Here is a 27,167-nt window from a genome sequence, read left to right on the forward strand (position 1 = left end):
TTGGGTCAGTATAGGTAATTTGTGTGCTTTTGGGAATTTATCCATTTTAGTTACTTGGGTCTTCTCTTTTTCTTAGCCTAGCTATAAGTCTGTCAATTTTAATTAAGCTTTTCAAAGAACCAACTTTTGATTTCATTGATTCTATTGTTTTTCCCCTCTATTTCATTTCTCTCTCCTCTAATTATATTTTCTATCCTCTGCTCACCTAGTTTCTATCCTCTGCTCACCTAGTTTATTCCTGTTCTTCTCATTTCTCCAGGTTTGAGGTTAGGTTGCTGATTTAAGATCTCTTCCTTTTTAATGTAAGCATTTAGAGTTTTAAATTTCCCTCTGAGCACTGCCTTCACTGTACTGTGCCCCATAAGTTTTGGTATGTTGTGTTTTTCTTTTCATTCATTTCAAGGTATTTCCTGAATTCCCTCGTGATTTTTTTCTTTGATCAACTGATTGTTTAGGAGTCTGTTAACTTCCATGTATTTGTGCATTTTCCAGTTCTCCCTCTGTTACAGATTTCTACCTTCATTCCATTGGGGTCGGAGATGGTGCTTTGTATAACTTCAATCTTTTTAAAGGTTGTTTTGTGACCTAAAATGTGGTCATCTTAGAGAGTGATCCATGTGCCCTTAACATGTGTTCTGCTGTTTTTGGTGCAGTGTTCTGTACACGTCTATTAGTTTTGCTTATTTATAGTATTGTTCAAGTTCTCCATTTCCTTACTGAACTTGCGTGTAGATCCACTGCTGAAAGTGTAGAGGTTGTCTATTTCTCCCTTCAATTTCGTCAGCGTCTGCCTCATATATTTTTTGGGCACTGTGATTAGGGATACACACACACACACACACATTTATAATTGTCACATTTTCTTGGAGGGTTGAACATTTTATTAACACACAGTGCCTGCCTTTCTCTGTCTCTTGTAACTGTTTTTGATTATGCCAGCTTTCTTTTGGTTACTATTTGCATGGACTGTTTTTTATGTTCAACTTATTTGTGTGTTTGGTTCTAAGGTGATTCTCTTGTAAAGAACATGTAAATGGATTGTGCTTTTTAATCCATCCTGTCAATCTGTGTTTTTTGATTGTAGAGTTTAATCCATTTATTTTCAGTGAAATTATTGATAAGGCAAGATTTACTTCAGCCATTTGTTCTTTCTTATACATCTTTTTGTCCCTATTTTCCTTTATTGCAAACTTCTGTATACAGTTGATCTTTTTATGATTTAACTGATTCCTTTCTCATTTCTATTTCTGTATATATTATAAATACTTTCTTCACCATTACTCTGGGTTTTGTATTAAACAACCAAAGTCTATAACTTAATAGTTCAAAATAACACCATTTTACTTTCAATTGTGTGCATAGCTTTTGTCTAATACTCTTCCGTTTATGCTCTTTATGTTTTTGTCATACATTACCTCTTTATATTTTGCGCATCTGTAACATAGAAATATGATTATTTCTTATTCAACTCTATTTTAAATCTTTAGGAAATAAAAAGTAGGGTTATGTACTGTTTTACTTTCCTTGGCTGCTCAAGCCAATACCAAGCAATGGGTTGGCTTAAATGATAGGAGAATTTAAAAAGCTCAAGGTTTTGAGGCTAAGAGGAAGTGCAAAGCAAGGCATGGTCAAAGTGATGCTTTCTTCCCAAAGACTGGTGTTGTGGGGCTGGCTGCTGCTGATCCTTGGTCCTGGGCTCTGCTGTCACATGGCAATGCACATGGAGGGCTCTCCTCACCTTTCTGTTCTCTGCTGGGTTCCACTGAATTTCAGCTTTTTGCTTCCTATGGCTTTCTCTCTGTCTATCTGAGTTTATTCCACTTATAAAAGACACCAGCAGTAGGATTAAGACCCATCCTGATTGGGCTGGACAATACCTTAAAGTGAAGTAACCTCATCAAAAAATTCTACAATGGATTGACACCCACAGGAATGGATTAACTTTAAGAACATGTTTTTCTGGGGTACACATTGTTCCAAACCACAAAACATACTGTGGAAATCATACCTCTGGATTTTGCATTTACCTATGCAGTTACCTTTACTATGCAGAGATCTTCACTTCCTCATAGTACTCCAAGCTACTATCTCCTGTCATTGCCTATCCACCTAAAGAACTCCGTTTAGCATTTCCTGCAGGCAGGTCTCTTGGTGATAAACTCTGTTTTTATTTATCCATGAATATCTTAAATTCTCATTTATAAAGGGCAATTTTGCTAGAAATATAATTCTTGGCTGGAAGTTTTTCTCTTTTAGTACCTTAAGTATGTCATAGCACTGCTGCCTTGTCTCCATGGTTTCTATAGGAAAGTTGGTACTTAGTCTTACTGAGGATCCTCTGTATGTGATAAATCACATTTCTCCTGCTCCTTTCTGAATTCTCTTTTTATCTTTGGCCTTTGCTATCCTGATTAATGTATGTCTTGGCGTACATCTGTTAGGTTTTATCCTGTTTTGGAGTTTGTTGCACTTCTTGGTCATAGGTGTTGATGTCTTTCATCTGATTTGGGAAGTTTTCAACCATTATTTCCTTAAATCTCCTTAAATCTATCCATCTGGGCCTTCCATAATGTGTATGTTATTAAGTTTCATATCCCACAGGTCCCTGAGGCTTTGCTCACTTTTTTCATTCTTTTCTCTATCTGTTCCTTTGACTGTATGATTTTGATAGTTCTGTCTTCTAGTCTGCTGTTCCTTCTTTGACCTGTTCAAATCTGCTGCTGAATGCCTCTAGTGTATTTTTTTAATTGAAATACATCACTCATACATAAACATAAACAATAAATGTATAATAGTTGTGAACTTACAAAACAAACATATATAACATCAAACATATATAACACTTCACCCTACCAACAATAACTTGCACTGTTTTTAAACCTTTTAAACTAATGATTAAAGAGCACTGTCAAAATATTACTACTAAACTAAGTATTTTTCCCCTAACCAATCCGATTATTATTATCTTTATATCATTCATATATGAACATACAAAAACAATTAAGTGTATAGTAAAAGCTGCGAACCTACAAAGCAAACATGCATAACATCATACAGGGGTCCCATACGTCAACCTTCCACCAACACCTTGCATTGTCTTGAGACGTTTGTTACAAACTATGAAAGGGCACTGTCAAAATCTTACTACTATCCTAGTTCTTATCTTACATTTGGTATGTTTTTCCCCCAACCCACCCTATTATTATTTTTTAAATATATGTTTTTTTATGACAGAAGTTGTCAACTTATAAAACAATCATGCACATGTACAGAATTCCCAAACAAAACCCCTCCATTAACACACCACAATGTGGTGTGTCATTTACTACAGATAAAATATCATCTGATTATTGCCATGTCCATAGTGTACATTTGGCTCACATTTTCCATACTACCTCAGTATCAACACAGTACATCTTTTGTGTAGATGCAAGGATATTATATTATTACCACTAACCACAGTCCATCGGTCACTCCAGCTGGATTTTTCCCATGTTTCTCCACATTCCCAACACCCTGCAGTAGTGATATATATTTGTTCTAGCTAACAAAGGACACTCTTACGTCTGTACCATCAACCACAATTCTCACCCACCTCTTGGTTTACTGTGCTATCCAGTTCCTAGATTATTCTCAAGCATTCTGTCAATTGGCATTTACATAACTAGACTACCATTTTCAGTCACATCCCCATTTATAAACTAGCTTTTACTCACTGTGTACTACTATCCACTCTATAAATCTCCACAATTTTACAGTAAAGCTAATTAAAACTTCTACATACATTAAACATTAGTAGTTCACTCAGTCCTTCTCTTATCTCCTTTAAGAATCTATCACCTACCACCAGGTCTTGAAGATTTTTTCCAATAATTTCTTCTAGAAGTTTTATGGTTCTTGCTTTTATTTTTAATTTTTCGATGGTCCTCTTTCCTTCTTTCAGCTATGGATGTCCAATTCTTTCAGTACCATTTGTTGAATGGATTGTTCTGCCCGAGCTGTGTGAGTTTGACAGGCTAGTCAAAAATCACTTGACCACACATGTGAGGGTCTGTTTCTGAACCATAAATTTGATTCCATTGTTCTATTGTGTCTGTCTTTAGGCCAGTACCATGCTGTTTTTACCACTATAGGTAGATATTATGATTTAAATTCTGGAGATAAGGGTTTACTTTTCCTTTTTATGATGTTTCTGGCTATTCAGGACTCCTTACCCTTCCAAATAAATTTAATTATCGTGTTTTCAATTTTTTCTTTAATGCTGCTGGAATTTTTATCGGGACTACATTAAATCTATACATCAATTTGAGTAGAATTGACATCTTAATGATATTTAGTCTTCCGATCAATGAGCATGGAATGTTCTTCCAGTTGTTATGGGCTTTTTAAAATTTGTTTAACACTGAGTTGCAGTTTTCTGAATACAAGTCCTTTACATCATTGGTTAAGTTTATTCCTATTTGAGTTTCATCTGTCATATTTTATTTTCACCACTCTTTTGACACTTTTAGTTACTTTTATAGATATAATCTTCATTTCTAGACTCTCTTCCAGGCCCCTCTCTCCTGTCTTTTCTTTTCAGGCTCTAGCACACCCTTTAGTATTTCCTGAAAATCTGGTCTCTTGCTTAGAAATTCTCTCAGTTTCTGTTTATCTGTGAAATTCTAATTTTGCCCTCATTTTTGAAAGACAGTCTTGCTGGATATAAGATTCTTGGCTGGAAGTTTTTCTCTTGTAGTATCTTAAATATATCAGACCCCTGTCTTCTTGCCTCCATGGTTTCTGGTGAGTAATCAGCATTTAATCTTATGGATATCTTATTTAATCTTATGGATATCCCTTATCAATGTCAAAGAATTCTCTCTTTGACATTCTGATGAGAATGTGTCTCGGAGTTGGTCTATTTGGATTTTTCCAGATGGGAGTATGTTGTGCTTCTTGGACAGGGATATCTATGTCCTTCAATAGGGTTCGGAAACTTTCTATCATTTTTTCTTCAAATATTCCTTCTGGCCCTTTTCCCTTCTCTTCTCCTTCTGGGACACCCATGACATGTATGTTTGCACGCCTTTTACTGTCACTAGTTCCCTGAGACCTTGTTCAATTTTTTCCATTCTTTTCTTCATCTCTTCTTTCGTATGTTCACTTTCAGAGGCCATTTCTTCAAGCTCACCAATCCTTTCTTCTGCCTCCTCAAATATGCTATTATATGAGTGCTGTAAGCTGTGGAGGCTCAAGCTGCCCTCATTGCATCAGGGACCAATGAAGCTTCCTTCAACTTTCTCCTTTGCAGGGGTAGGGACAGAGTCACAGCTATGTGGAATAATCTATGTGCAGGCCTAGACTGTAGGTGCCCAGAGAGATTGATGAAGCTTCACATCCCTTTCTCCCCTACCTGGGGAAGGGATGGAGCTGAAGGTGTGGGCAATAATCTACGCAGTGCAGGTCCTAAGATGACCACAGTTGCCCTGGCAGACTTCTGATTTTCAGTCTATGCCAGCCAAAGTTCCCTGCAGTTACCTGTATAGGCTGGTGCAGGGCTCCTCAGCCTCTTCCCTGCCAGAGGTGGGGCTGAAGCCTAGGCGGGCTGCAGGCTGATCTGTGTGAAAGAAACTGTCAGCTTGCCTTCCCCTCAGGCTGGAGGCAGAGTCCAAATGGTGGCTACTGTCATCTTTCTGATTTGGGCTGGTTCTCACTACAGCTGTTCCCAGGGTTATCTCTAAGCCAGCCAAGTCTCCCAATCGGTAGCTGAAATCGGCAGCCAACCGTCTCCTACTCCTCTGTTTCTGGGAAATGGAGCTTCCAATTCCCATCACAGAGCACCTCCTGGGGTGGCTTGTGCTGCCAGAGTAGGATAATCACCAGCCTCCGTGGCTTGGTCAGTAATTTCCCAGACAGGCTGGTGCAGGTCCTGGCAGCTTCTTCTTTGCTGGAGGTGGCACTGGGACCTAGGCTAGACCTGCAATATGATCTGGATGGAAAGAAGCCAGTCTCCACCAGCACTGGGATCCTCAGTTCATCCCGCTTCCCCTCATGCCAGGCGTGGAGTTAAGATGGCAGCTCCCAGTCTCTTTCTGACTTGGACAGGCTCAAACATTAGCTGTTCTCAGGATCATACTGTAGCCCATTATATTTCCTCATCATAGCTGAAATTGGTGCCCAACCTTCTCTTTCTCCCCCGTTTTGGGGAAGTGGAGCTTTCAATTCCAGCTGCGAAACAGCTCCTGAGGCAGCTTGTGCTTCCAGTGGAGGATGGGCACCAGCATCTGTGGCGTGGAGCACTCTACTTATGAGTCTTCTCTGCAGACGGGCAGTCTTCTCCTTCTACTCCCCCAAGGATGTTTAAGATGCTCTTCTGGCCTCCTGGAACTCCCAGATAGGTGCTTCAGCTAGCTCCAGAGAGCTCTGGGTGTTTGCTAACTGCTTTGTAGCAGGAGCTGACTCTATGAGCTCCTTACTCTGCCACCATCTTGCTGGTTCTCTCTCTCTAGTGTATTTTTAATTTCCATTATTGTGTTTTTCATCCTTATAAGTTCTGTTCCCTCTTAAACTTTCTAATTCTTATTTTTAGTTCATACATCTTCTTGATACCTGTTGGTTCTATATTAATATTTTCAATGAGATACCTCATTGAACTGATATAGGAGATTTGAGTGAGTGCCTTTAATTACTTCCCTTGTTGTTTTAACTTGTTCCCTTGAATGGGCCATCTTCCTATTTCTTTGTATGACTGTGATCTTACTGATGACTGGACATGTGATTATTTTGATGTGCTAACTCTGGAAGTCAGTTTTTTCCTCTTGCCTAAGGTTTTAGTGTAGATTGGCTGTGTCCTAAGGCTCTTCGTCAACACTTGTTCCACTTTTTAATGAACTGGTTAATAGTTCAGTTTTTCTCAGGTCTTTTTCCTCCTGTATCTTGCCCAGGATATGTGTGGTAATGTCCAAGATTTCCCTAGTACATGTAACTATTTCCCCTTAAGGAAATGATTTCCTTTCCTCTGTTCCTCCTCCAAGAGTTCTGGGCTGTTCTCTTTGTTTTTAAACAAATATTCCTCCCTGGTGGCTGTGATTTACTCAACTCCTCTCTTGCATTCTGGACCACAATGCACTTTCATTCCAACTTTCAGTCCTGGATGCACATATCTGTACAGTACCTCAGCTTCCCCTTTCCACATAGTTTTTCTACCTCTGCTACCTACCAGGTTAGGGTATATTAACCCATGGAAACAGTTGGGATCTATGTTCAAAGACGCCCAATTTTTTCATTTAGACGCACCAGCAATTAAAGCCCAGGTTAAGAGTGTACTCAGCTTGCCAAAAGTTTTGTTGCAGGTTGCGCTGGTATCAGAAGACTGCTTTGTGCATATATAGATCACTAAAATGCCACTATGGGTCTATGTGGCCTTTGGGTTTAGTCTATGCGAACCTCTAACCACAGGCAGGGGTGGTTCTGTGGTCGGCAACCACAGCAGGAAGTGCCCAGGCTGCAAAGCAGCCACTGTGGTTCTTCAAATCATGCAAATCGGAGTGTGTGGGGAGGGGTGGTCCAGACTTGCACATCTGCCTCACCATTTCCCTACCATTTTTAGGTGTTTTATTTTTCCCCTCAAGTTGTCATTTGTAGAGTTGTTCTCCAGTCTCAATCATCCTCCAGAGTTCAAAGAGAGTTCAATCTGCCCTTCTATTTCTCTGTCTCTAGGGGGAAACATTCCTGAGGATCTCTTAGGTCATCATGTTGATGACATCACTCTCGGTCTAAGATACTTCTGATTAATCAGTTTCCAAAGACTTGTATATAGAAATTGCAGTAAGAAAAGAGATGGACTTCTTAGCTGTTCATGCATTTAAAAAAGTAATGATGAGGGAAACAGAAAATCATCATTAGAACACCATATTAGTAATTTTTGTGGGCAAGAGCCACTGATACTTATCAAAAATAAATGGGCAAAAGTTTGAGGAGAAACAGGGTATTTGTGTAGTCTCAAAGTATTCCCCTCAAAATAGGGAAAAAGAGTAACATTACAGTGGAGAAACTGAGTGGACATCACCATAACCAAGTGATCAAAATTAATACCACCAATGGGAAGACAAACTGACATCAAGTACCCCTGATATGATGTACTGAGAAGGACAGATAATTTCTGGGATGTTCTTGCCAAAAATGCATAACCTCAATCTAATCATGAGACAATATCAGACAAATCTCAATTGCGGGATAGCTCACAAAACCTGACCAGTGTTCTTTAAAAGTATCAAGATGACGAATTACAATGGAAGACTGAAGAACTGTCACAGACTGGAGACGACTAAGCACACATGACAACTAAATGCAATGTGGGCTCTGGGACTGGACATCCTGGAATGGAAAGGACATCAGTGGAAAAACTGGTGAAGACCAAATAGTTTAGGTAACAGGGTCGTTCTGCGGTTAATTCTTAGTTTTGATCATTTTTCTGTGGCTTTGCAAATGTCATCACTGGGGCTGTTGGGTGAAAGCTATACAGGCGATATTCTGCACTATTTTTGCAACTTTTCTGGAGGTCCAAAATTATGTCAAAATAAAAAGTTGAAAAAAAATCATGGAAAATTACAAACAAACAATTTGGGCAGAAGGTGAACTCTGGGGATTTCCTCCTCCTGAATGAAAATCTGGGGATGACTTTTTTAGCCCATCCTTTCTACCCCAAACTTCAAAGTTTCAGAGAAGTCAGTCACATGCTGAGGTAGAGATTCCTAAATTGAGGTGTTCTGACCTTTGGGGTGGCTCTTTTGGAAACCTTTCTAAAGAATGAGCTCGTCAGTGATAGTGACTGGCCCTGATCTCTGTATCCCAGGGACTCACAGAGTACCTGGCACATAGGAGAATAGCATTGTTGAATAATGAATGAATGAACTGATCTCCCCCCAAAAAGAAAATACTCTCCAAGATGAAGGAGTCACATTTATTACACTGGTAAGCAAGCAAGGAAACACACACATTTAAGCCCTGACAGAAGCCTTCTGGGCTCCACATTAACCTCTATGGATCATGTTGATTTCCCTCCATTTCCTTTGGAGATTTCACCAATGGTAGGGAAAGTCAGAGAAAATAACTCTCAAAACAACCAATTCTATGAATTGGGAAGAGCTCTGATTGATCAATAATGAATGATAATTGAAAATGCATTCTGTATACTATTTGAGGGAGGGGGTCAGCAGAATTGAGTCAGAAAGGTTTAAAAGTAGCAAGACTGGGAAGCGGACGTGGCTCAACCGATAGAGCATCTGCCTACCATATGGAGGGTCCAGGGTTCTATACCCAGGGCCTCCTAACCCATGTGGTGAACTGGCCCACGCGCAGTGCTGCTGTGCGCAAGGAGTGCTGTGCCAAGCAGGGTGTCCCCGTGTAGGGGAGCACCACGTGCAAGGAATGTGCCCCGCAAGGAGAGCTGCCCTGCATGAAAAATTGCAGCGTGTCCAGGAGTGGCGCTGCACACACGGAGAGCTGATGGAGCAAGATGATGTAACAAAAAAGAGATGCAGTTCCCCAGTGCCGCCTGACAATGCAAGCAGATGCAGAAGAACACACAGCGAATGGACAGAGAGAGCAGACAATGGGGGGGGGGGGGAGGAAGGGGAGAGAAATAAATGAAATAAATCTTAAAAAAAAAAAAGTAGCAAGACTAAAAACCATATACTTAAAGATAGTACTTCTACACTGCTGGGTCATGGGAGGGCTGTCCATCAGGGTAAACCCCCTACCCCACATAGGAGACGCTGAATGATAAGGACACTGCCGTGACTCCAAATACTTAGGGCTGTCCTCATCTTGAGCAGCCTGCAGAGCCACTTACCAACTACACAGAAATAATAGGAAAATCAATCTTCCGGCATCTTACACACACCTGTTTCTGTCCACACAGAAACATCCAGCTTGGCTTACATTTGGCTCTAAATGACTTTTGTTTATTGCCCTAAATCAAATCCAACTGCCTTCCACAGTGATTCATCACCCACTGCAGATTTTCAGAAGACCTTGGAAGGCAATTTAAATAAGGCTACGGCAAATGGTTTGAGCAGTGGCAGGAATGCTTCTTGGGATGGTGCCTCGTGATGGTGTGTGAACAAAGCTGGCACAAACCTTCACTCTTTCATGATGGGGTTTTCCTCTTGAGGTTGACTGTTCCTGGAAGACCTCACAGCCCATTTTTAGCTCCCCACAGTCCAGTGAAGAGAGATGGTTATCCACAGGTGGCAGTTAACCAGTGGACTTCCTTAGTCCCTAATCTCCAGCTCTTGAGAAAATCAGGATTCTGCTCTAACCAGAAATCAAGAGAGGTCTGTGTTCACATTAAGATAGATTTGTGGCAGAGAGAGGGAGAAATAGCTTCAACCCTGGCTATGCCATAGCTGGGTAATGCCATCAAGTTCACTTATTCTGTCTGAGGCTTGGTATTGGCTGCCCCACCCTCCTCTGCCCCAATCTGTCTTAATAAAGTTAATAATATCTACTCTCTAAGGCGACAGGGTTTAAATGGTCTCTTAGCACTCAATAAATAGCTATTAATCATATTACTGAGAGTAGAATGGTTTTGATAGGTGCTTACCTCTCTCAGAGTTGGTTTGCCAATGAAAAAATCTGTGTTTTTGCTGCTTTTGGGTGGGTTGAACTTGGGATTCAGAAAAGCACATCCATTTGCGATGGCCTCCAGGGGAGCCGGGCCCTCATAAGGGAACCCGAGTCCAACAAACAACTGCAAGACAAAAAACACGGCACATAAATGCATCAGTTAGGACTGGTCTCCTAGCTTGGCTTCCAGGGCGCTGTGTCTGTGTCTGTGTCTGTGGAAGCCTGGGGCACTCTGGAAGGTTCCCGAGCCTGTGAGGGTGGGGTGAAGAGAAGTCTGCTTACATCAGGATCTGGAAAAAAATCTACTGAGGGACTTTTAAAGCCTTCAGGAAGCTGAGCAGCTCACTATGTTCTCCTCTGCTGAAAAAAAAAGTAAAGAAATAAGCGTTATGGGAAGTGGGGAGGGGAAGCGAAAAGGTGGGGAGGAGGGAGAATGAAACAAAACAAACAAAACAAAACAACACAAAACAACAAATCAAGGGCCAATAATAACCTTTCTGTAACTCAGCAGGAGACATGACTGGAAAAACACTTGCTTAACTAAACAGAGGTTTCTTCACTGAGCCACAGGAACAAGGGGTGCTTTCAGGGATGCTGGGCAGAGGGACAGAAAGGGCACTTGCTGGTTTCATTGCAGTTCAAATAGACCTGTTTTAAAATGATGGTGGGTCAGTAAACACAGGTCTTATAATGGGGTTTTCACGGCGGGACACCAACACAGTGGTTTTTATATTCCCCTCAATGCAGGGGGACAGGGCACTCACTGAGTCTCTAAATCGCAAGGTGGCATCCCCCTCCAGCAACCAAACCGTGCATTCCCCCGTGGCAGACAATAGATGGCAGCAAAAATACACTCTCAAATTTCCAGGAGCCAGGGCCGCCCCTGACAAAGGGGACTTGCTGCCTTTCTGTAGCACCAACTCCTGCGTCCAAAATGAACTAGCCTCTCACAAACACGCCTCGCTGCCTCGCCCGGCTGCTGGTATCCATCACCTGCTGAAGGAGCGCAGGTGATCCATGGGCAGGGTCCAGCTCTGGGCTTGCTCGCTCTTCCGGCCTACACCAAGGGGCAGGATTCTCAGCTCCTTCAGCTCCCATGGGCAAATCAAGTGACAAAGGATAATGGGACTGCAGGGCACGGTGGACTTCAACCATCCCATTAAGAAATGCCCACACACCAGGCCCTGAGCGTGAGGATCTGCTGAACTGGACCTGGTTGTCCCTCGATTTCTCCTTTCGCTGCCTTTGTGGCTACTTTAATTGAACGATTATTTAGAATGGTTCTGCCAGGGAATATGGAGTCTGAGCAGCCGGGTTCCCTGGGCAACGGGCGAAGATGCAGCATCTGCAAGCTGGCCACTCGAAGTCCAGGGCTGAGCACGGAGGATGGCTCTGGTTTCACATACTGGAAGGTCATGCAACACCTACAGGGATTTTTCTGGGGCAAGAATATAAAATCTCAGGTTTTTAGGAGAGCCTTCGTATCCTATAACTGAAGGCTCTTTCCATGGGAGATCTTTCATTTACTTTCCTCCCAACCTTGAGATCACTGGCTCCCCTGCCAGGGAAAGTCCTTGGGGGAGGAAGTGGGTGAGAGAAGCTGAGGTGCCAGGGCAGATCTCTACTGCTGGCTAGGGCCATTTCCACTGCAGACTGAGAATAAGGGTGAAGGGGAACATGCGGCAGCAGCAGCCTGGAGGCTGTGGGGTATGTGGGTAATCTCCAATGACATTTGAAGGATCTTCTTAGGGAGAACGTGCATGTATAGGAGTGGAGGTGGGGGGAGGTGACTGCTTAACGGTGGCATAAAAAAATGGGAGGAAAGAGTTGGAAGTCCTAGTCTCATGACATCCTAGCTTCATGGCATATGAATTTAAGAATCCTGCTTAAGGCTTTTGACCCGTGTGGTCTGCCCTCTCCCTCAAATTTTGGGAAGGACGCTCCATTTTCCAGCGGAAAGCAGGTAACTGTTCTCAGAAACCATGGGTGGGCACAAAGCATAGGGCTTCCAGATCTCTTTGACTCTGAGAAGAAAGGTGCCAGAAGGTGCGGCCGGGTCTCTGCAGGTTTAGCCAGAGACCTGAGCCCATGCTGTTTCCTGACCTCTGAAAATAAAGGCTTGCATGGCATGCTGATACCTTCATTAACTCTAAATTGCAAAGAATAATTCTGGAGGAAATGAACAATGCTTATCTATTTAAATAGAAAATCCTGGAAAAAAATTTAATTAGCTCATCCAGACCAACCAATTTGAACCCATTAATTAAAAGGATTTGAAGCAGTTGTTTAATGGACTTGAATGTGACCTAGGTTTAATTATATCTGAATAACAATTTGCACCATCTCTTGTGCCCTGCTGGCATTTGAAAATCTCAGTATGCATAAAGTAAACACATTGGGCTAACTCTCTGAAGCCTCACAATTTCAGAATGAAGCTTAAGCACACACAATCTCCTGAAAATGAGTTTTCTTGTCAAAAGAATTAGGATTGCAGGAAATGCATTACTTGGGAACACCAAAATAAGGTGGTTGATATTTTTTTTTTTGGCTACTTCTGTCAATATGCACTTTTTTTCTTGTTTCCTGTGTACTCATTACCTGTGGCATTATAATAGAGCAGATGTACTAAGCTCTAATAGCACACTTGAGGTTTGAATGACAATAGCGTAGGCAGATGGAATGCACCATCAAACAGCATTCTGGAAGTTTCCACATGTTATGGTTATGGCCTTGCTGCACATGGGTACTGTAACCACACTAAACTGCTTATCCCCTACCTCCCTATATCCCCCATCATTCTGCCTACTTACAGATTTCCTTACTGTGGAGGCAAGACACACACTGTAAGAATGCACTCAAGCACAGAGGCTTAACTCTCTGGGAGAAGAGCGGGCATATTTTATTTAATACTCTGGCTGGCCTTCAGAGGACCAGAATCTAATGAGGATATTCGACGACGGACATCTCCATGGTGGCAGTTTCTGCTCCACCCATGCACATTTCTAAACAGAGGGATTCCATGCTCAAAAGTTAAATTTTAAAACTAATACTAAGCAAGAGAGAACAGATGATTCTTTATTCATGGCATAGGATCAGGGCATTCCTACATATGAAACAAGAGTTTAGTAAAATCCCTTAGATTTTCATTCTATGGGAAAAGAGAAGTATAATTGCTTTTAAATCCCTAGGTGGAGCAGCAGTTAACACACAGTCCATTAAGCATGGACAAAGGGTAGCTGTTCTGAAGACTCCATGGGTTTGGTCAGTTTTCAGTCTTAAATGGGGGACATCAAGGATAATATGCAAATAGGAGACACACAGACAATACAAATACTTTACTGATTACTTTTAATTAACCAAGTTGGTAGGATGGTTCAGGAGGGAGTGTCGGCAATGGATCGACCCCAGAATATGAGAAGAATTGATTATTGATACAAAGTGGTCAGGACAAGGAGGGGATCAACAGCACAGGCTCTGGAGTCCAAGGGACAAGGGCTCAAATCCTGATTCTATTACTTCTAGTTCTGTAACCATGGTAAATTGTTGGGTTGCCTCTTTGTATGGATTATCTGAGCCCATTTACAAGCTGTTCTCTCCAGCTATGGGACCTTAAGCAAGGTAACACAGGTTCTCTTTTATAAACATTTTACAGTGGCTATATATATATATTGTAACATTTTCCATTTTAACTATTCTTAAACATACAATTCAATGGCTTTAATTACATTTACAAGGTCATTGTAAATATAATTAATGCTATTAACATCCATAACCAAGACTTATTCATAACTTGAAACTGAAACTTTGCACCCATTAAACAATAACTTTCCATTCTCCCTCCCCCTAGCCCCTGGTAACTGCTAATCTATTTTCTGTCTCTACGAATTTGCTTATTCTAGATATGTCATGTAAGTAGAATCATGCAATATTTGTCCTTATTTCATTTAGCACAGTGTTTTCAGGGTTTATTCATGTTGTTGCATGTATCAGAACTTCACTCCTTTATGGATGAATAATATTCCATTGTAGTATATAACCACATTATATTTGTCGGCTCCTCTATTGGGTTGCTTCTACCTTTTGGTTATTGTGAATTAACACTTCCATGAACATTGGTGTATGAGTATCTGTTTGAGTCCCTGTCTTCAATTCTTTGGGCTACACACCTAGTTTTGGAATTGCTGGGTCATATGGTAATTCTAAGCTTAACACTTTGAGGAACTGCCCAGCTGTTTTTCTTGGAGACTTAACCTTTTACATGCCTCCCAGCAATGCAATGCTACCTTATCAACAGTGACTAAAAACTGACCAAACCCATGAAGTGCTCTGTAAAATGGGGGAATAGTACTGTGCTTCATGGGTGGTTGTGAGGAATAAATGAGATATTTCATGTAACGTATGTATTCCAAGTATGTTTGAGCAATGGTAGTGCTAGTTCAAATCCAGGTTCAACTTCACAAAGGTACATGTATGTGATCTTGAATTGCCTAAATGAAGTTTAGATGTGTAGGGGTTGTGGTTGTCAATTTCTATAAGATGCTTAGCACCTGTGGGCTTATTTATACAGACTCACTGTTTTATAAAGTACCTTGACTCAGGGCTGTTAGAAAGGGGAGGGACACCCACCAGAAGAGAGACATAATGTGGTTTACAGTGGCTGCTGCACAGAAAGGCCAATGCCCTGACTCACATGCTATTTCTCAGTAACACTTGATCAGGCTTCATATAATGACGGGGGATCATATTTTTGGTAATGTGTGTCCCTTCTATAACTTTAAAGAGAACCTATAAAATGGCTGGATATGGGGAAAAGTTTTTCTTTTCCTGCAATGTGATGCTTTTGTGCAGCCTCAGTCCCTCTCCAGCCATACACTTTCCTTCACAGTGGCCAAATACGCTCCCTACAGGCTGGCTGCTGTCCTCTCCTGGGCTTCACCAGCCCCTAGCCCACTGCATGAAGATCCTCTTACAAAGAGCCAGAGGCAAAGGAGACAAGACAAGAGCATGTGCCAAGTGCAGCAGTAGACTCACCAGTCCTGCCCAGGTATTAAATGCCCCTTTAAGGAATAACATCAAACACAACATAAACAATCTCAAGACCAAAAGATCCTGCACTTCAGTCATTTGAAAGCCAGGACAAAGGCAAACGACAAAATGCCTCACAAATTTACTGCCTTGGAGATCAAGGAGTTGGAAAGCATTTGGATACATTGAATACCGTAGATGTTGGTCTCCTGGAGCTGTGCCAGCATGAAAAGGTTAACCATCAAAAGCCAGCTCAGGGCATCCTGTCCTTGGAGGGCCATTCCCCACCAGCCTGTCACCGGATTCCATGCGGTAACTCCCATCAGTGACGCAGCACCCTGAGCTGATTCACCACCCTGAGCCTCAACCGCCACTTTGTCAAAATAAGGCCTGTAAGGGGACCAAGCTCATAGGAATTTTGTGATAAAAAGAGATGATCCATGAAAGGACTCAGCAGAGTCCGGCAAGTAGTGTAGGGTTTGAGGAAATAGCTGTTAGTGTTAGAGGAAAAACCCCTGGTTTTCCTAACACATACCAGGGATGTGTTAAATGTATTAAACACAATTTCTGTCCTCTGCAGTGGGCTTATCCCAGTCAGTTCATTAATGTCCCAGTTCACAATACAACATTTTACACAATTGAATCTTTGGCCCTACTTACAGCATTACAGTGACTTTTAAAACTAATGCTAAATATAATATTTTTATTACTAGCTCCATCCGTGTGCTTTCCACAACATTATCAATACCTGTTAGCCTCCTCTACCACACCTGTATACTCCCTGTGGGCAAAACGGCCTTAATCACCCACAGTGCTCAGAAAAAGGCTGGGAATGCATCCAGCACTTATGACATGTTTGTTGGAGGAAGGAAAGAATAAAAGCAAAAAAATTAGACAATCCAGTGTCTCTGTGAGGACAGGATGGACATTTAGGTATGCATTTGGGTGTGGGGATGAGCTTTTGCTCTTGAATTCTTAAGATTACTGAGCCATACCTCTGTATACTCTTCATCCTATATGTGTATCTGGGGAGGGAAGAGACAGGGAGGAAGAAAAGTATATGCGTCTGCATGTGTAAATTTTTTTTTCATCAAAATGGATTGGCCATGCCTTGCTATGTTGGCTGCTAGAATGAAACCAGCTTGACCTGGCTATCTGAGGCCAAATGGAAACTAAAATCCAGAACAGAAAAGGATGAGGGATTGCTCCATCTAAAAAGAAAGCTCTTGGGCTATCATTCATAGGACCTGGAGACATGGGCTGCACCATGGAGAGAGGTGGGCATGGGAAGTCAGAAGGGCGTGCTCCTTGTTGGAGAGATCTTGCAGATCTGGACACATGAGTCATGAGAGCAGGGAAACATCACTTTGAGGGGCAAGGCCCCATTCCCAGATCGGGGGATTCATCTTGTCCTCTAGCCTTTGTTCTGGATCTGTGGTCTGAATGCCTTTACCATTTTAGGCCCTGGGGTGTAACAGTGAAGAGGATAAGCAAATTCCCTCTGCCCTCAGGTTGCTGCATGAAAGTCTGTTTCCAGGAAGGGCTGTCTCAAGCCCTGGGTTTTTAAGAAAGTTGTGTGGCCATATCCACATTCGGTGGGAAGAGCTGGGGTCCATGAGCAGGTTGGTTAGGGATGCGGTCAGGGCTGCACATGCTGCATATGTGCCATCCCTGTCCTGGCTTCCAGGTGAGTCCCGCAGGTCACCTGAGGAGTGGATGTGGTTGGGAACAGGGCCGGCACGACTAGCTCACATGCTGGAGGGAGGGGAAGATGACCAGAACTTTGGGCAGGGAAGGGGTCAGCAATTGTTTGAGCAGCAGCCGTAGATTCTCCTGATTTTCCAGCCAGAATCCGTGCTCGTCTTTTACAGCAGAAATGCAGGTACCAGTTTCACCCCACAAATGACACTGCTTCACTCCAGATGCTCCTCTGCCTCCGTGTCCGATGTGGATACCCTATTCCAATACCTACTACGGGATAATGAACTTCCCTTGGGAAGACTGGGGGAGGCGGACATGAGGAGGTTAAAATTAGGAAGGTAGAGAAGGGAACTATATTAGAGGAGATGGGGATTTATTGCCAAAAATAAAAACACACCACCCCAGTGAGTCCTGATTTACTGGATTAAACAGCACTCCTGGAGTTTGCTGGACTAAACGACTTATCTGTGGTCCTCTGATAAATAATCAATTCATCCAACTTTATATTCCTAGTAGAAGGGTCTTTTACATTTGATATCTCCCCAGCTCTTTGAGCCCTGATTTTAGTTACACAGAATTCCTCTGGTCTTCCTGAGCTCCCTGCCACAGGAGTCTGCTAATGATGCCTGGGCACCTAATAGCACTGCCAGGAAAATTCTGCTGAGTGGAGGGTTTCCTAGGATTGGTGCAGGGATCCAGGGAGTATTCATAAATAAAAATAATGAGTCGGAAGCTGATGAAGCATCCATCATTTCTATTATGTCTCTAAACCTCTTGAGGAGCAACAACCCTTGCTTCCCTCTCAAATCCCAAGTTGGGGGAAGGTATGAATCCCATTCATTCCACAGGCATTTGCCTCCCTGCACATCCAGTTTTGCATTACCAATGTGTATTGGAATAAATCGCCTTTAAATTGCTCAGAGACACAGGGGAAGGAGTTAGAGGCAGAAAGGGTTATAAATGCAAAGCCTGACTGGTCTTTAGTGTCATTATTTCAAAGCCCAAGATTCATTCATTTTAGCGCTGGCTGCTGTGTTCTGCGTAGACGTGGAGTCTCGGCAACATGCTGCCTAATTTTCATCATATTTGCCAACTCTTTTAGTCACGAATCCACTCCAAGGATTTTCATATATTCTAGTCAGATCAACAAGCAATACATAATGGCATAGGTGACATCTTCTAATGGTACCCATTTTTCAAGGATGAAAATCACACCCCTCACACTCAAAATTCAGGCCGCAACCCTTGGATATCAGGCAGGCATTAATATCATGGCCGGGGCCTCCTAGGCCTCTTCCCTTACCCCCGTGGACATCAGGGATCTCAGCTTTGGCCTCTTTCCCATTTTCTGACAAGGTAAATGGATGGTAGGTAAGGAAGGGTTCTTTTAAAATTTGCAGGGCTGAGTAAGACATTCACGAGGTTAGGTTAACAGAAGTGCGCGAGACAGTAATGACATGCTGCTGAAACACAGCTCTGCCAAATGTTATTTTAAAGGACCTTGAGATTTTCCCACCATCCTATGTGGGGAAAAGCAAAATGAGGAAAATGGCAAAAATAGCATTGTCACCAAAGGGCCCGGGCATGCTGACAACTTTAAAATGTCAACCTAAGGCAGAAGGTGAATAGAAAGCAAACAGTGAAACCTGGGGATGCAGGTTCACTCTAGTTTACCACTGACAGTCATCAGAATTTAAGTGACCTTGTAAGGAAATAAAATCTTAATGAAAACAAACCAAGTCTTTGGCCAAGGAGCTACAGAATTGGCAAGCTGCTTATTCAGATATCATGCAAAAGAGATGGAGGTAGAAAGGATCAAATAAATGCCTTTACAGGTGGAGAAACTGAGGAGAAAGGAGATGTATATGCTTTTGGCTGGTAGGTTTATTTAAGAGGATGGTAGGCTGAGAGCCTACAAGAGCTTTTATTTACAATGATATATCTATATAGATATATAAGAAAACAAACCAGAGTCAGAGCTGCCTCTAAGACTTACAAGACTGTGTGCCTTTGGGAAATTCAGTCTCTGGCCTATATCTTCACAACAAAAGTAACAACAAAATCTACCCTATCTATATCTAAAGGCCATTGTGAGAACCAAATAGGACGGCATAGGTGAATACACTTTCTAAAAGCCAAGTCTACGAGGATTAGAAATTGCAATTAGGCCATTAAAGTCCAGCCAGTCAGCCTCTCTCCCATACAAAGTGAATCAGAGGCCAAGGCTAGAGTACTCACTATTGATAACAAGCTTCCCTAAGTTTTAGGAAGCATGAAGGCAGAGATCCCGTTGGTCTTGTTTACTCTTATATCCCTCACATGGTGCCTGGCACATAGGAACTACTACAGTAAGTATTTGTTAAATTCATGTGTAAGTCTAATAATGAGCATAAGAGAGTTTATCTAATACATTAAAGTGCCAGCCAACCCTTTAATGCTGAGCTCTAGCTTATTCACAAGTCCCCTAACTTCATTTGGTACTTCCATAGCAGATTTATAGAAAGAACACAGATCATTAAAAAAATTGGATCCTGGGTAGACTTTCCCATGGTATCAAAAAATCATGTTCATCACAACACTGGCCTGCAAAATAATCCTCACCATTCCAGTGGCTCCTTCCACTACCTATACCATGTGGTCTGAACTCTACCTATGTCTTTGACAATCAGACCCTTATCTCCTTGACAGGCAGACCCCCATCTCCCCATCAAAGTTTATCTTCCCCTATTTTCCAACACCTAGACTAGCTGAGCAGGTTTTCAGCCCACCTCTACACTTGACTCTCACATTCATCTGTCTCAAATGCCAGGTCTATCCACATCCTGTACATAGAACCAAACAGTCATTTCAGTGTAAGTTAGAAATGGAAATGCAGTTATCCAGAAAGAATGTGTGGAAAGTCCTATGGGCTAATGGTTGGGGTTGCCAGTGAACTGCATGCAAAACCAACAAGCTTTTTGTGAGATCTGTATGGACAAAACAATTGTCAGTCTAAACTAAAGGGGCAGAAAAATGAGAGATGGAAGGAAAAATAACTTCAAGGGCAAAACCATGACAGTTGAGGTGTGGACTTCAAACATCTTCTCAGGTCCAAAGAGAAGGACCCCACTCACGTGTGGAAAGGGTGAGTGTGCCCTTTGTGCCATTTGAAGAGGATGGCTTTTCTCCCCATTCAGGGAGAGTTCTGCTATCCCAGGCTCCAGAGAGGGTGGGGCACATTCCCTGGGAGCTGGGGAGAGTTAGGTCACCATCCCATTGTTCTGGGAGGGTTGGTCCTGTTCCCTGGAGTTTGGGGAATGTGTAGCTATCACGCCAGTGACAGCTCGGAGGGTAAGTCTTAGAGTTCCATGGCCACCTAGGTACTTGATGAGGGTGGAGTCTAGAAGATGGCCTCTGAGCAAGCCCTTGAAAAGTGGCTTGTTCCATGAGGCCCTAAGGAGAAGAAACCTTAATTTTATAGATGACCCTCAGACCTTGAAATCTAAAGGAGTATGCCCTGCAGGTTTTCAGAACTGTTTGGGACCAATGACCTCTGCTTTCCTCCCATTTTCTCTCCATGACAATGGAAATGTTTATTCTATGACAGTCTCTCTTTTTTAATATTGGAAGTAAACAACTTGTTCTCTAAGTTTCACAGGTCTACATCTACAATGGAGAGGAATTTTGCCCCTAGACAGTCTCCATGCCTACAACTGATTTTGGTGATTTTGTACTTAACATTGTTACTGAAATGATTTAAGGCTTTTTGAAATACTATGATAGAATGCATGTATTTAAGTATATGGAGAGAATATGGCATTTTGGGGTCCAGAGGGTGGAGTGTGATGTTTTAAGCTGTATGGAAAGTACAAGTATGTGATTAAAGTTAATTCATTCCTGTGGGTGTGGGCCCATTGTAAGCAGGCTCTTCTGGCAAGTAGGATTTTAACTTGAGATGTGACTACTTCATTCAGGGTGGGTCTTAATCCCCTTACTGGGATCCTTTATAAACAGAGGACTGAAAAGCCGCAAGCTATGCATGCAGCAAAAAACCCTCAGACAGAAGGAAAGGTCCTGGAGGCCAGAAGCTTGAATCAGCAGAGCACAGAGGCAGGGAAAGAGGCTCCAAAGAGGCTAGACCTAAGGAACAGTTCCAAGCTGAAGAGATAAGGCCCAGAGGAGAGAGAAGAGAGGGGCAGACTGGCAGTCAGTGTGCCTTGCCATGTGCTTGATGCCCACCACTGAGTTCTGAGGGAAAACATCTTTAGATGATGCCTCCATGTGCCTGACTACCCACAGCTGCAACTTGGTGAGATAGCATCTCTTGATGATGCCTTGATTTGGACACTTTCACAGCCTTAGAACCATAAACTTTTAACCTAATAAATTCCCATTATAAAAGTCCACAGTGATCCTACCTTCATATGAACTTCTTCAGTACCCAATATACATGTTTTGAAAGAGGAGATATGAGAAAAAGCTGATAGGGGGCTGATTACTTGGAAAGTGGTTATGAGGGAAAGGGCAGGTAAGTTAAGCATCTCCAGCTTACAGAGAGGGCTGTCGCTCTATCAGAAAGTCTACTTCTCTGGCCAGGGAGTTATCTTTTGTTTGCTTCTGTATTCCCTCGCCCTCATGTGACAACTGGCACAGAGTTAAGTTCTCAGTACATTTTTTTTTAACCAAAAGAAATGAACAAAAACTGTTCGCTCTCTTCCACAGTTCAATAACTTTTAAGCTACAACTGATCTTAGAAAACTATTGTTCAGAAATGACCTAAGGAGATGATGCAGCATTGAAAAGAAAGCAAGACGACTCTGACCTCATTTTCCCCAGGGTGAAACCAAGAGTGACCAAGACTGGGGCATCACACCTGAAACCACTGGTGAATTTTCACAAAAACACTGAAAACTTACCTTGGTCTCTCGGAGAAGAAACTGCAGGTCCCGTCCACTGAGGATACCATGATTTTTCACGTAACTGGGAATATACTTTGTGCTAGAGCCATAAACAGTTGCATGCACTTCCATGTACGTGTGGATAATGTCCAGGTAGATCTTCTTATTCTAAAGAGGAGAGAGAAGAAGGCATTTCTCTTTTTCTTTCATTCACCTAACAACCTGTTGTCTCAAAAGGACAAAACCTCTCCGAAGACCTAAAGGCTATGTAAATAGCAATTCTTTATAGAGAGTGTGCAGGAATTTGCCAATCCAACTCCGAAAATTTCAAAATAAATAAATAAAACAATCTGGCTGGATTTTGAAGGCAAAAGCATTCACATTGCTGCTGTGCATTTTTATAAGACGAGACGTATAGCAACATATTACTGAATACCAAATGATAGCTTACGGCCAGTTGTTCTCAAGTATCCTCACTTTGTAATTACCAGGGACCCAACACATCGCCGTTGGCTCAGCCTTCTTTTGGGGGAGGAACTCTGGGGAAGGAAAACCCAAAGTTGGACTGGAATATTTATCTGGAGATGCTAGGCTGTCCCTGAGGAATACAAACATCCCCAGCTCTTGCCAATATTCCTAGTAATGATTAACTCATGTTGTCAGAACTGGATCCCACCTAATTCAGATCATGAGAGTTTCCCACAATATACATTTATTAACTCGGCAGCTGGAGAGATAATGAGAAGATCCAGGCAGACAAAGTAAAAAGAAGATTAAGTGTAAAATTTGATTAGCACTGAAACACTCAAGAGTAGTTTTACTTTTATTAAATATGAAACAAAATCCCTTCCCTGCATTTGTAGGCACTGAATTTCAAGGCATGCTTTCTAAATCAAAACCGCCTGTGGAGTGGAAGCAAACTCACTTTCTGTTCCTCCTGAAACACTTCATATTTCCCCATGACTAAGTTGCACCAGCTGGAGTTTGTGTGTGTTGATTTTATTTTATTTTTTAAGTTTGAAAGATTCAAGTTCTATAATGTTTTCCAGTCGCATATCAGTGGGACATGGTTTTCCCATCTTAAGCCTGTTTTCAGGCTCTCCAGACAAATCTAGTAATAGCCAGCTTTGTGACTTAAGGCCACAAGGGATATGTGAATGATGAGACCAGAGGCCACAGTGTGCAGAGAAGGGGAGGGGACTGAATGAGGAGGGAAGAAAGTGACTTCTACTTGGGCGGGAAAGTCCAGGAGTGCAGCCCTGGCTGGCTGGGCCCCCCAGCCCTGACTTGGTGGGCCAGCTCCCCGTGGTGTCAGAGGGGATCCGCCCCCCTGCCATTCACTGCCCTGGTGGAGAATATTACTTCTGGCTCTCAATTTGGGGGCCTAGGAAAAATTATTTCAAAATCATGAAGCAAAGGTTTGCATGACTGGAAAACAGGATAGTCCACACTCGCCATTTCATGCACCAGGAGGCTTTTGTTCATGAGCAAGCCCATTTCTGCACTCTAATGTATGAATTAAATGAACATTGGACTGAAAGTGTGATTTCATGCCATGTTTGGAGAGGCTGGAAGATACTAAATTCATTATTTCAGAGATGTGTACCCTTGGACTAGTGTGGAGATGACTATAAACAGTTTAGAAAACTATGACTTCCCATCTGTAGCTTGTCCCAAATTTAGCTCCACCTACCTAGCATACGTTAATTTGTAGGATTCTATGATATAGTCCTTGTGCTGGATGTGACTAGCAATTACTGCCATATACACCCCCTTCCCTAGGAGTCTATGCCACCCATGGTCCCCACTAAGTAGGTGGGAGCCTCTACCTAGGGTGCAAACCTGACCTGGGGCACTCATTCATAGCTCAGAAAGACAGGCTGAGCCCACCAGATCTCTCTTGGGAACTGAGAATCCTGCACACAGAGAGATTCTGCCAGATGGCTGTGGGCTTCAGCACAAAAAAGTTCAGTCAGCTTTGGTAACTGGGCAATTATGGGCCAAATGACAAGTTTGGAGGATGGGGGTGGGGAAGAGAGCCAGGTAATTGCTGGAAAAAGGGAGCAGAGGTAAAGAGAGGGACCCAGAGAGGGGCCAAGACTGGGACATCACACCTGAAAACGGGGTGGGGGGGGGGGAGTAGAGAAAGGAAGGAGGGAAGAAAGGAATGGGGAGAGAAGAGGAAGGAAAGAAAGCAGAGACAGAGGCTGGAGCTGTTTCTGGTTCCTATCACACCCATAGTACCAGGGATCTTTCTAGATTGAAAAAAAATTTTTTTTTCTAGATTGAAATTTTGATCAAGTCATTGAACACAGTCTGGCAAGCCATCATCTACTTAGAAACAAAACAACAAAAAGCCACTACCACCTCTAGTTAGAATTTTATGATTCCATGCTGTTTTGCCAATTTATTACAAAGCCATGTTATGCAAAAGGACAATGATTATGCATACAAATATTTGCAGTCAGAGTACAAAAATACACATTGGGAATGATATCTTCCAAATTCCAGGTTCTGATTACGAGTGAGAAGGCAGAGAGGGTTTGGCGAGGTGGATGGGGCTTTAGCTTTATTTTTGTAATATTTCATTTCTTTGTTGAAAAACATGGCAAACTATTTACACCTATAAATCTGGGTGCTGAGTATATGGATGTCTTATTTTCTAGACTCTTCTGTATAATTGATGTATTTTACGATGAAAGAATAAAAATGTAAAATATACACAATCAAGACAAAATAAACCAGTTTCTTTGGCTCTGAAGCTTGCACCATTGCTACCACACTGGAAGGCTCAAGTCTTGCTGTCGAGGGCTATAAGGACCTCCTCTCTTCAATGTGCATTATTCCCTTTTCTTTTCAAGAAACAGGATTCTTAAATTAAGCACGCCCCTGCCTGCCTTTCCCCAACTCAAGGGAAGGTCTGAAGTAGGGAGGGGAGGTGAGGGGTGAAGACACTTTCCAGCATATCAGCCTTCCCTTACCCAAGGCATCTTGGGACTGGGTACCCCACTGCTCCAAGAACTGAATCAAGACAGCTCCCCAGGAAACTTCCCCCTCTGACTTAGAGACCAAGGTCCAAGCTCCACTTCAAAAACTCTACCACTTAGGAATTTCTTAAAATGGGGTCACAGGGGCCCTGCACTCAGCATCACACCACAGCATGCCACCCTCCACTCTTAGCGCGGAGCCGTGGGGAATGCCTCCAAAAGGTCCCGGCTGAGCAACTTGCTGCCCTATAACGCTTCCAGACTCCAGTTCAATTTAAATTCTCATTAAAAACAACCAATCAAACTGATTAAAATTGAAATCTACCTAAGCTCATTTATGGAAAAAAGGGGGTTGCCAAGGAAAAGGAGAATGCACATTAGAGCAACAAGCAGTGCTTTCAGTGTGTCTTCAGCTTTTATGATTGTAGCTGGAGGCAGGTGCATTTGCAGAACCGCTAGTAAGATATTTAGAGCTTGACTCTGAAGCTTTAGGAAAACAATTCAATCTAAAGCAACACTAGTGTGAGTCTGCAGCAGCGGAAAGATGTGGAATGCAGAACTGGAGAGTAGCTCTCCCATCACTTCTGCTGGTAAATTAGGGGTATTTTTTCAAGAAATGGCAGCAATCTGAGTTTTTCGTTGAAGTATATATCTACATACTTGTCTCCCCACCAACATCTTGCACCCACACAGGTCCCTTGTCCTGGATGACATTTTCCCTTACCCATATGGCACCTCGTCACCTGCCTTTGTTGTGCTTTTGTTTTGAATCATTCTGCAGTCCCAGCCAAAGCTGTGTTCTCCAGTGGGGAGCACAGGCCAGGGGAGCCCTCTCTCAGGGAGTGCTGAATGACTGCAGGAGTTCAGCTTTCTTCAGAATCTAGGAGCGAGCTGCAAAGCCAGGCCGCTGAGGAGTGTGTGGGTCGTGCCAAGGGGAGGGGATCAGGCTCCAGTGAGAGACAAGGGATGCTGTCACCTGGAGGAGGCCACTGGGAGAAGGTGAGTATGTGGCTGGGTCTGCTGGTTCCATCATGTCTGGGCCCAGAAGCTTCCCTGCTCTTCCCTGGATTCCAAGAGTCAACAGACACTCGCTTCAACCTGAACTAGTAAAGCTGGGCTTCTTTCATTTACAACAGTAAGGGTCCTAAAAAGTACCCTTGGGATCTAATTCTTTGACTGCCATGGAGTAGAAATCATTTGTTACACTTGTAGCTTCCGCCCAAACCCCAACTTCCCACCCCATGTAGGAAATTGGTACACTCCAGGGTTTTACTAATAAACAATTAAGAACTGTGGCTTTTTCTTTCAGAAACACAAAGGCATTAGAGTATGCTTTGACCAAAGACAGCCACAGAAGCCCTCCACTAACTACCACTGCAGCATAACCCTTGAAAGGAAGAGGTTGCACTTGTCAGCTCTACTGAATGACGAGCCTGTAAATCTTTCTCTGCTATAGGCTTCCTCTATTCACTTTGGCATCTGTCACCTCCTGCTTGGACCGATGTCATACTCTCTGAGCTGAGCTCTCTGTCTGAAGGGTGACACAAACCTCATGTGCCTTTCAGATTGCCCTGCCTGCTCTTCTCTCTTCTTCAGTCAGTGCCCACACAAGCCAGGTAGCCCTCCACTCTCAGACTGGGAAGAACCGTACATCGTGGGATGTGGCTGGGAGCCCCCTTTATAAAGAACACCCTGGAAGTACAGGGGCCATAACTCCCTGGGAGGTGAACCAAGGTCAACAGGAAACAGAAAATAGGAAGCCAAACAGAAAAATCCTCTCAGCTCTTTTTTCTCTCTCTTAGACTATGCCAAGGCATCATTCTGTGCAAACCTACCAGGGGTATCCAGGGTACCCGACGAATGCACAGATGGGCAAATACAGTGTCTGAGGGGCTCCTGCACAGCATCACCACATCATCTTACAATCGTCCTTGCCTCACTTCCCTTTTTCCTTCACCCTCTGCCC

At 42.8% G+C, this 27,167-nt stretch overlaps 1 protein-coding gene across 5 annotated transcripts in view; it reads right to left on the reverse strand.

Moving 5' to 3' along the window:
• MGAT5 (alpha-1,6-mannosylglycoprotein 6-beta-N-acetylglucosaminyltransferase) overlaps positions 1 to 27,167 on the reverse strand; it is a 377,154-nt gene that overhangs the window by 41,397 nt on the left and 308,590 nt on the right. For all 5 annotated transcript variants that reach the window (XM_058301096.2, XM_058301094.2, XM_058301097.1 and 2 more), the window contains 2 exons: positions 22,233 to 22,382; positions 10,589 to 10,735 (listed from right to left, as the gene is read on the reverse strand). In XM_058301096.2, the coding sequence (XP_058157079.1) occupies positions 10,589 to 10,735; positions 22,233 to 22,382 (297 nt within the window). The remainder of the gene's footprint in view (positions 1 to 10,588; positions 10,736 to 22,232; positions 22,383 to 27,167) is intronic.

The sequence above is a fragment of the Dasypus novemcinctus genome, chromosome 7, assembly GCF_030445035.2.
Source record: "Dasypus novemcinctus isolate mDasNov1 chromosome 7, mDasNov1.1.hap2, whole genome shotgun sequence".
Lineage (NCBI taxonomy): Eukaryota > Metazoa > Chordata > Mammalia > Cingulata > Dasypodidae > Dasypus > Dasypus novemcinctus.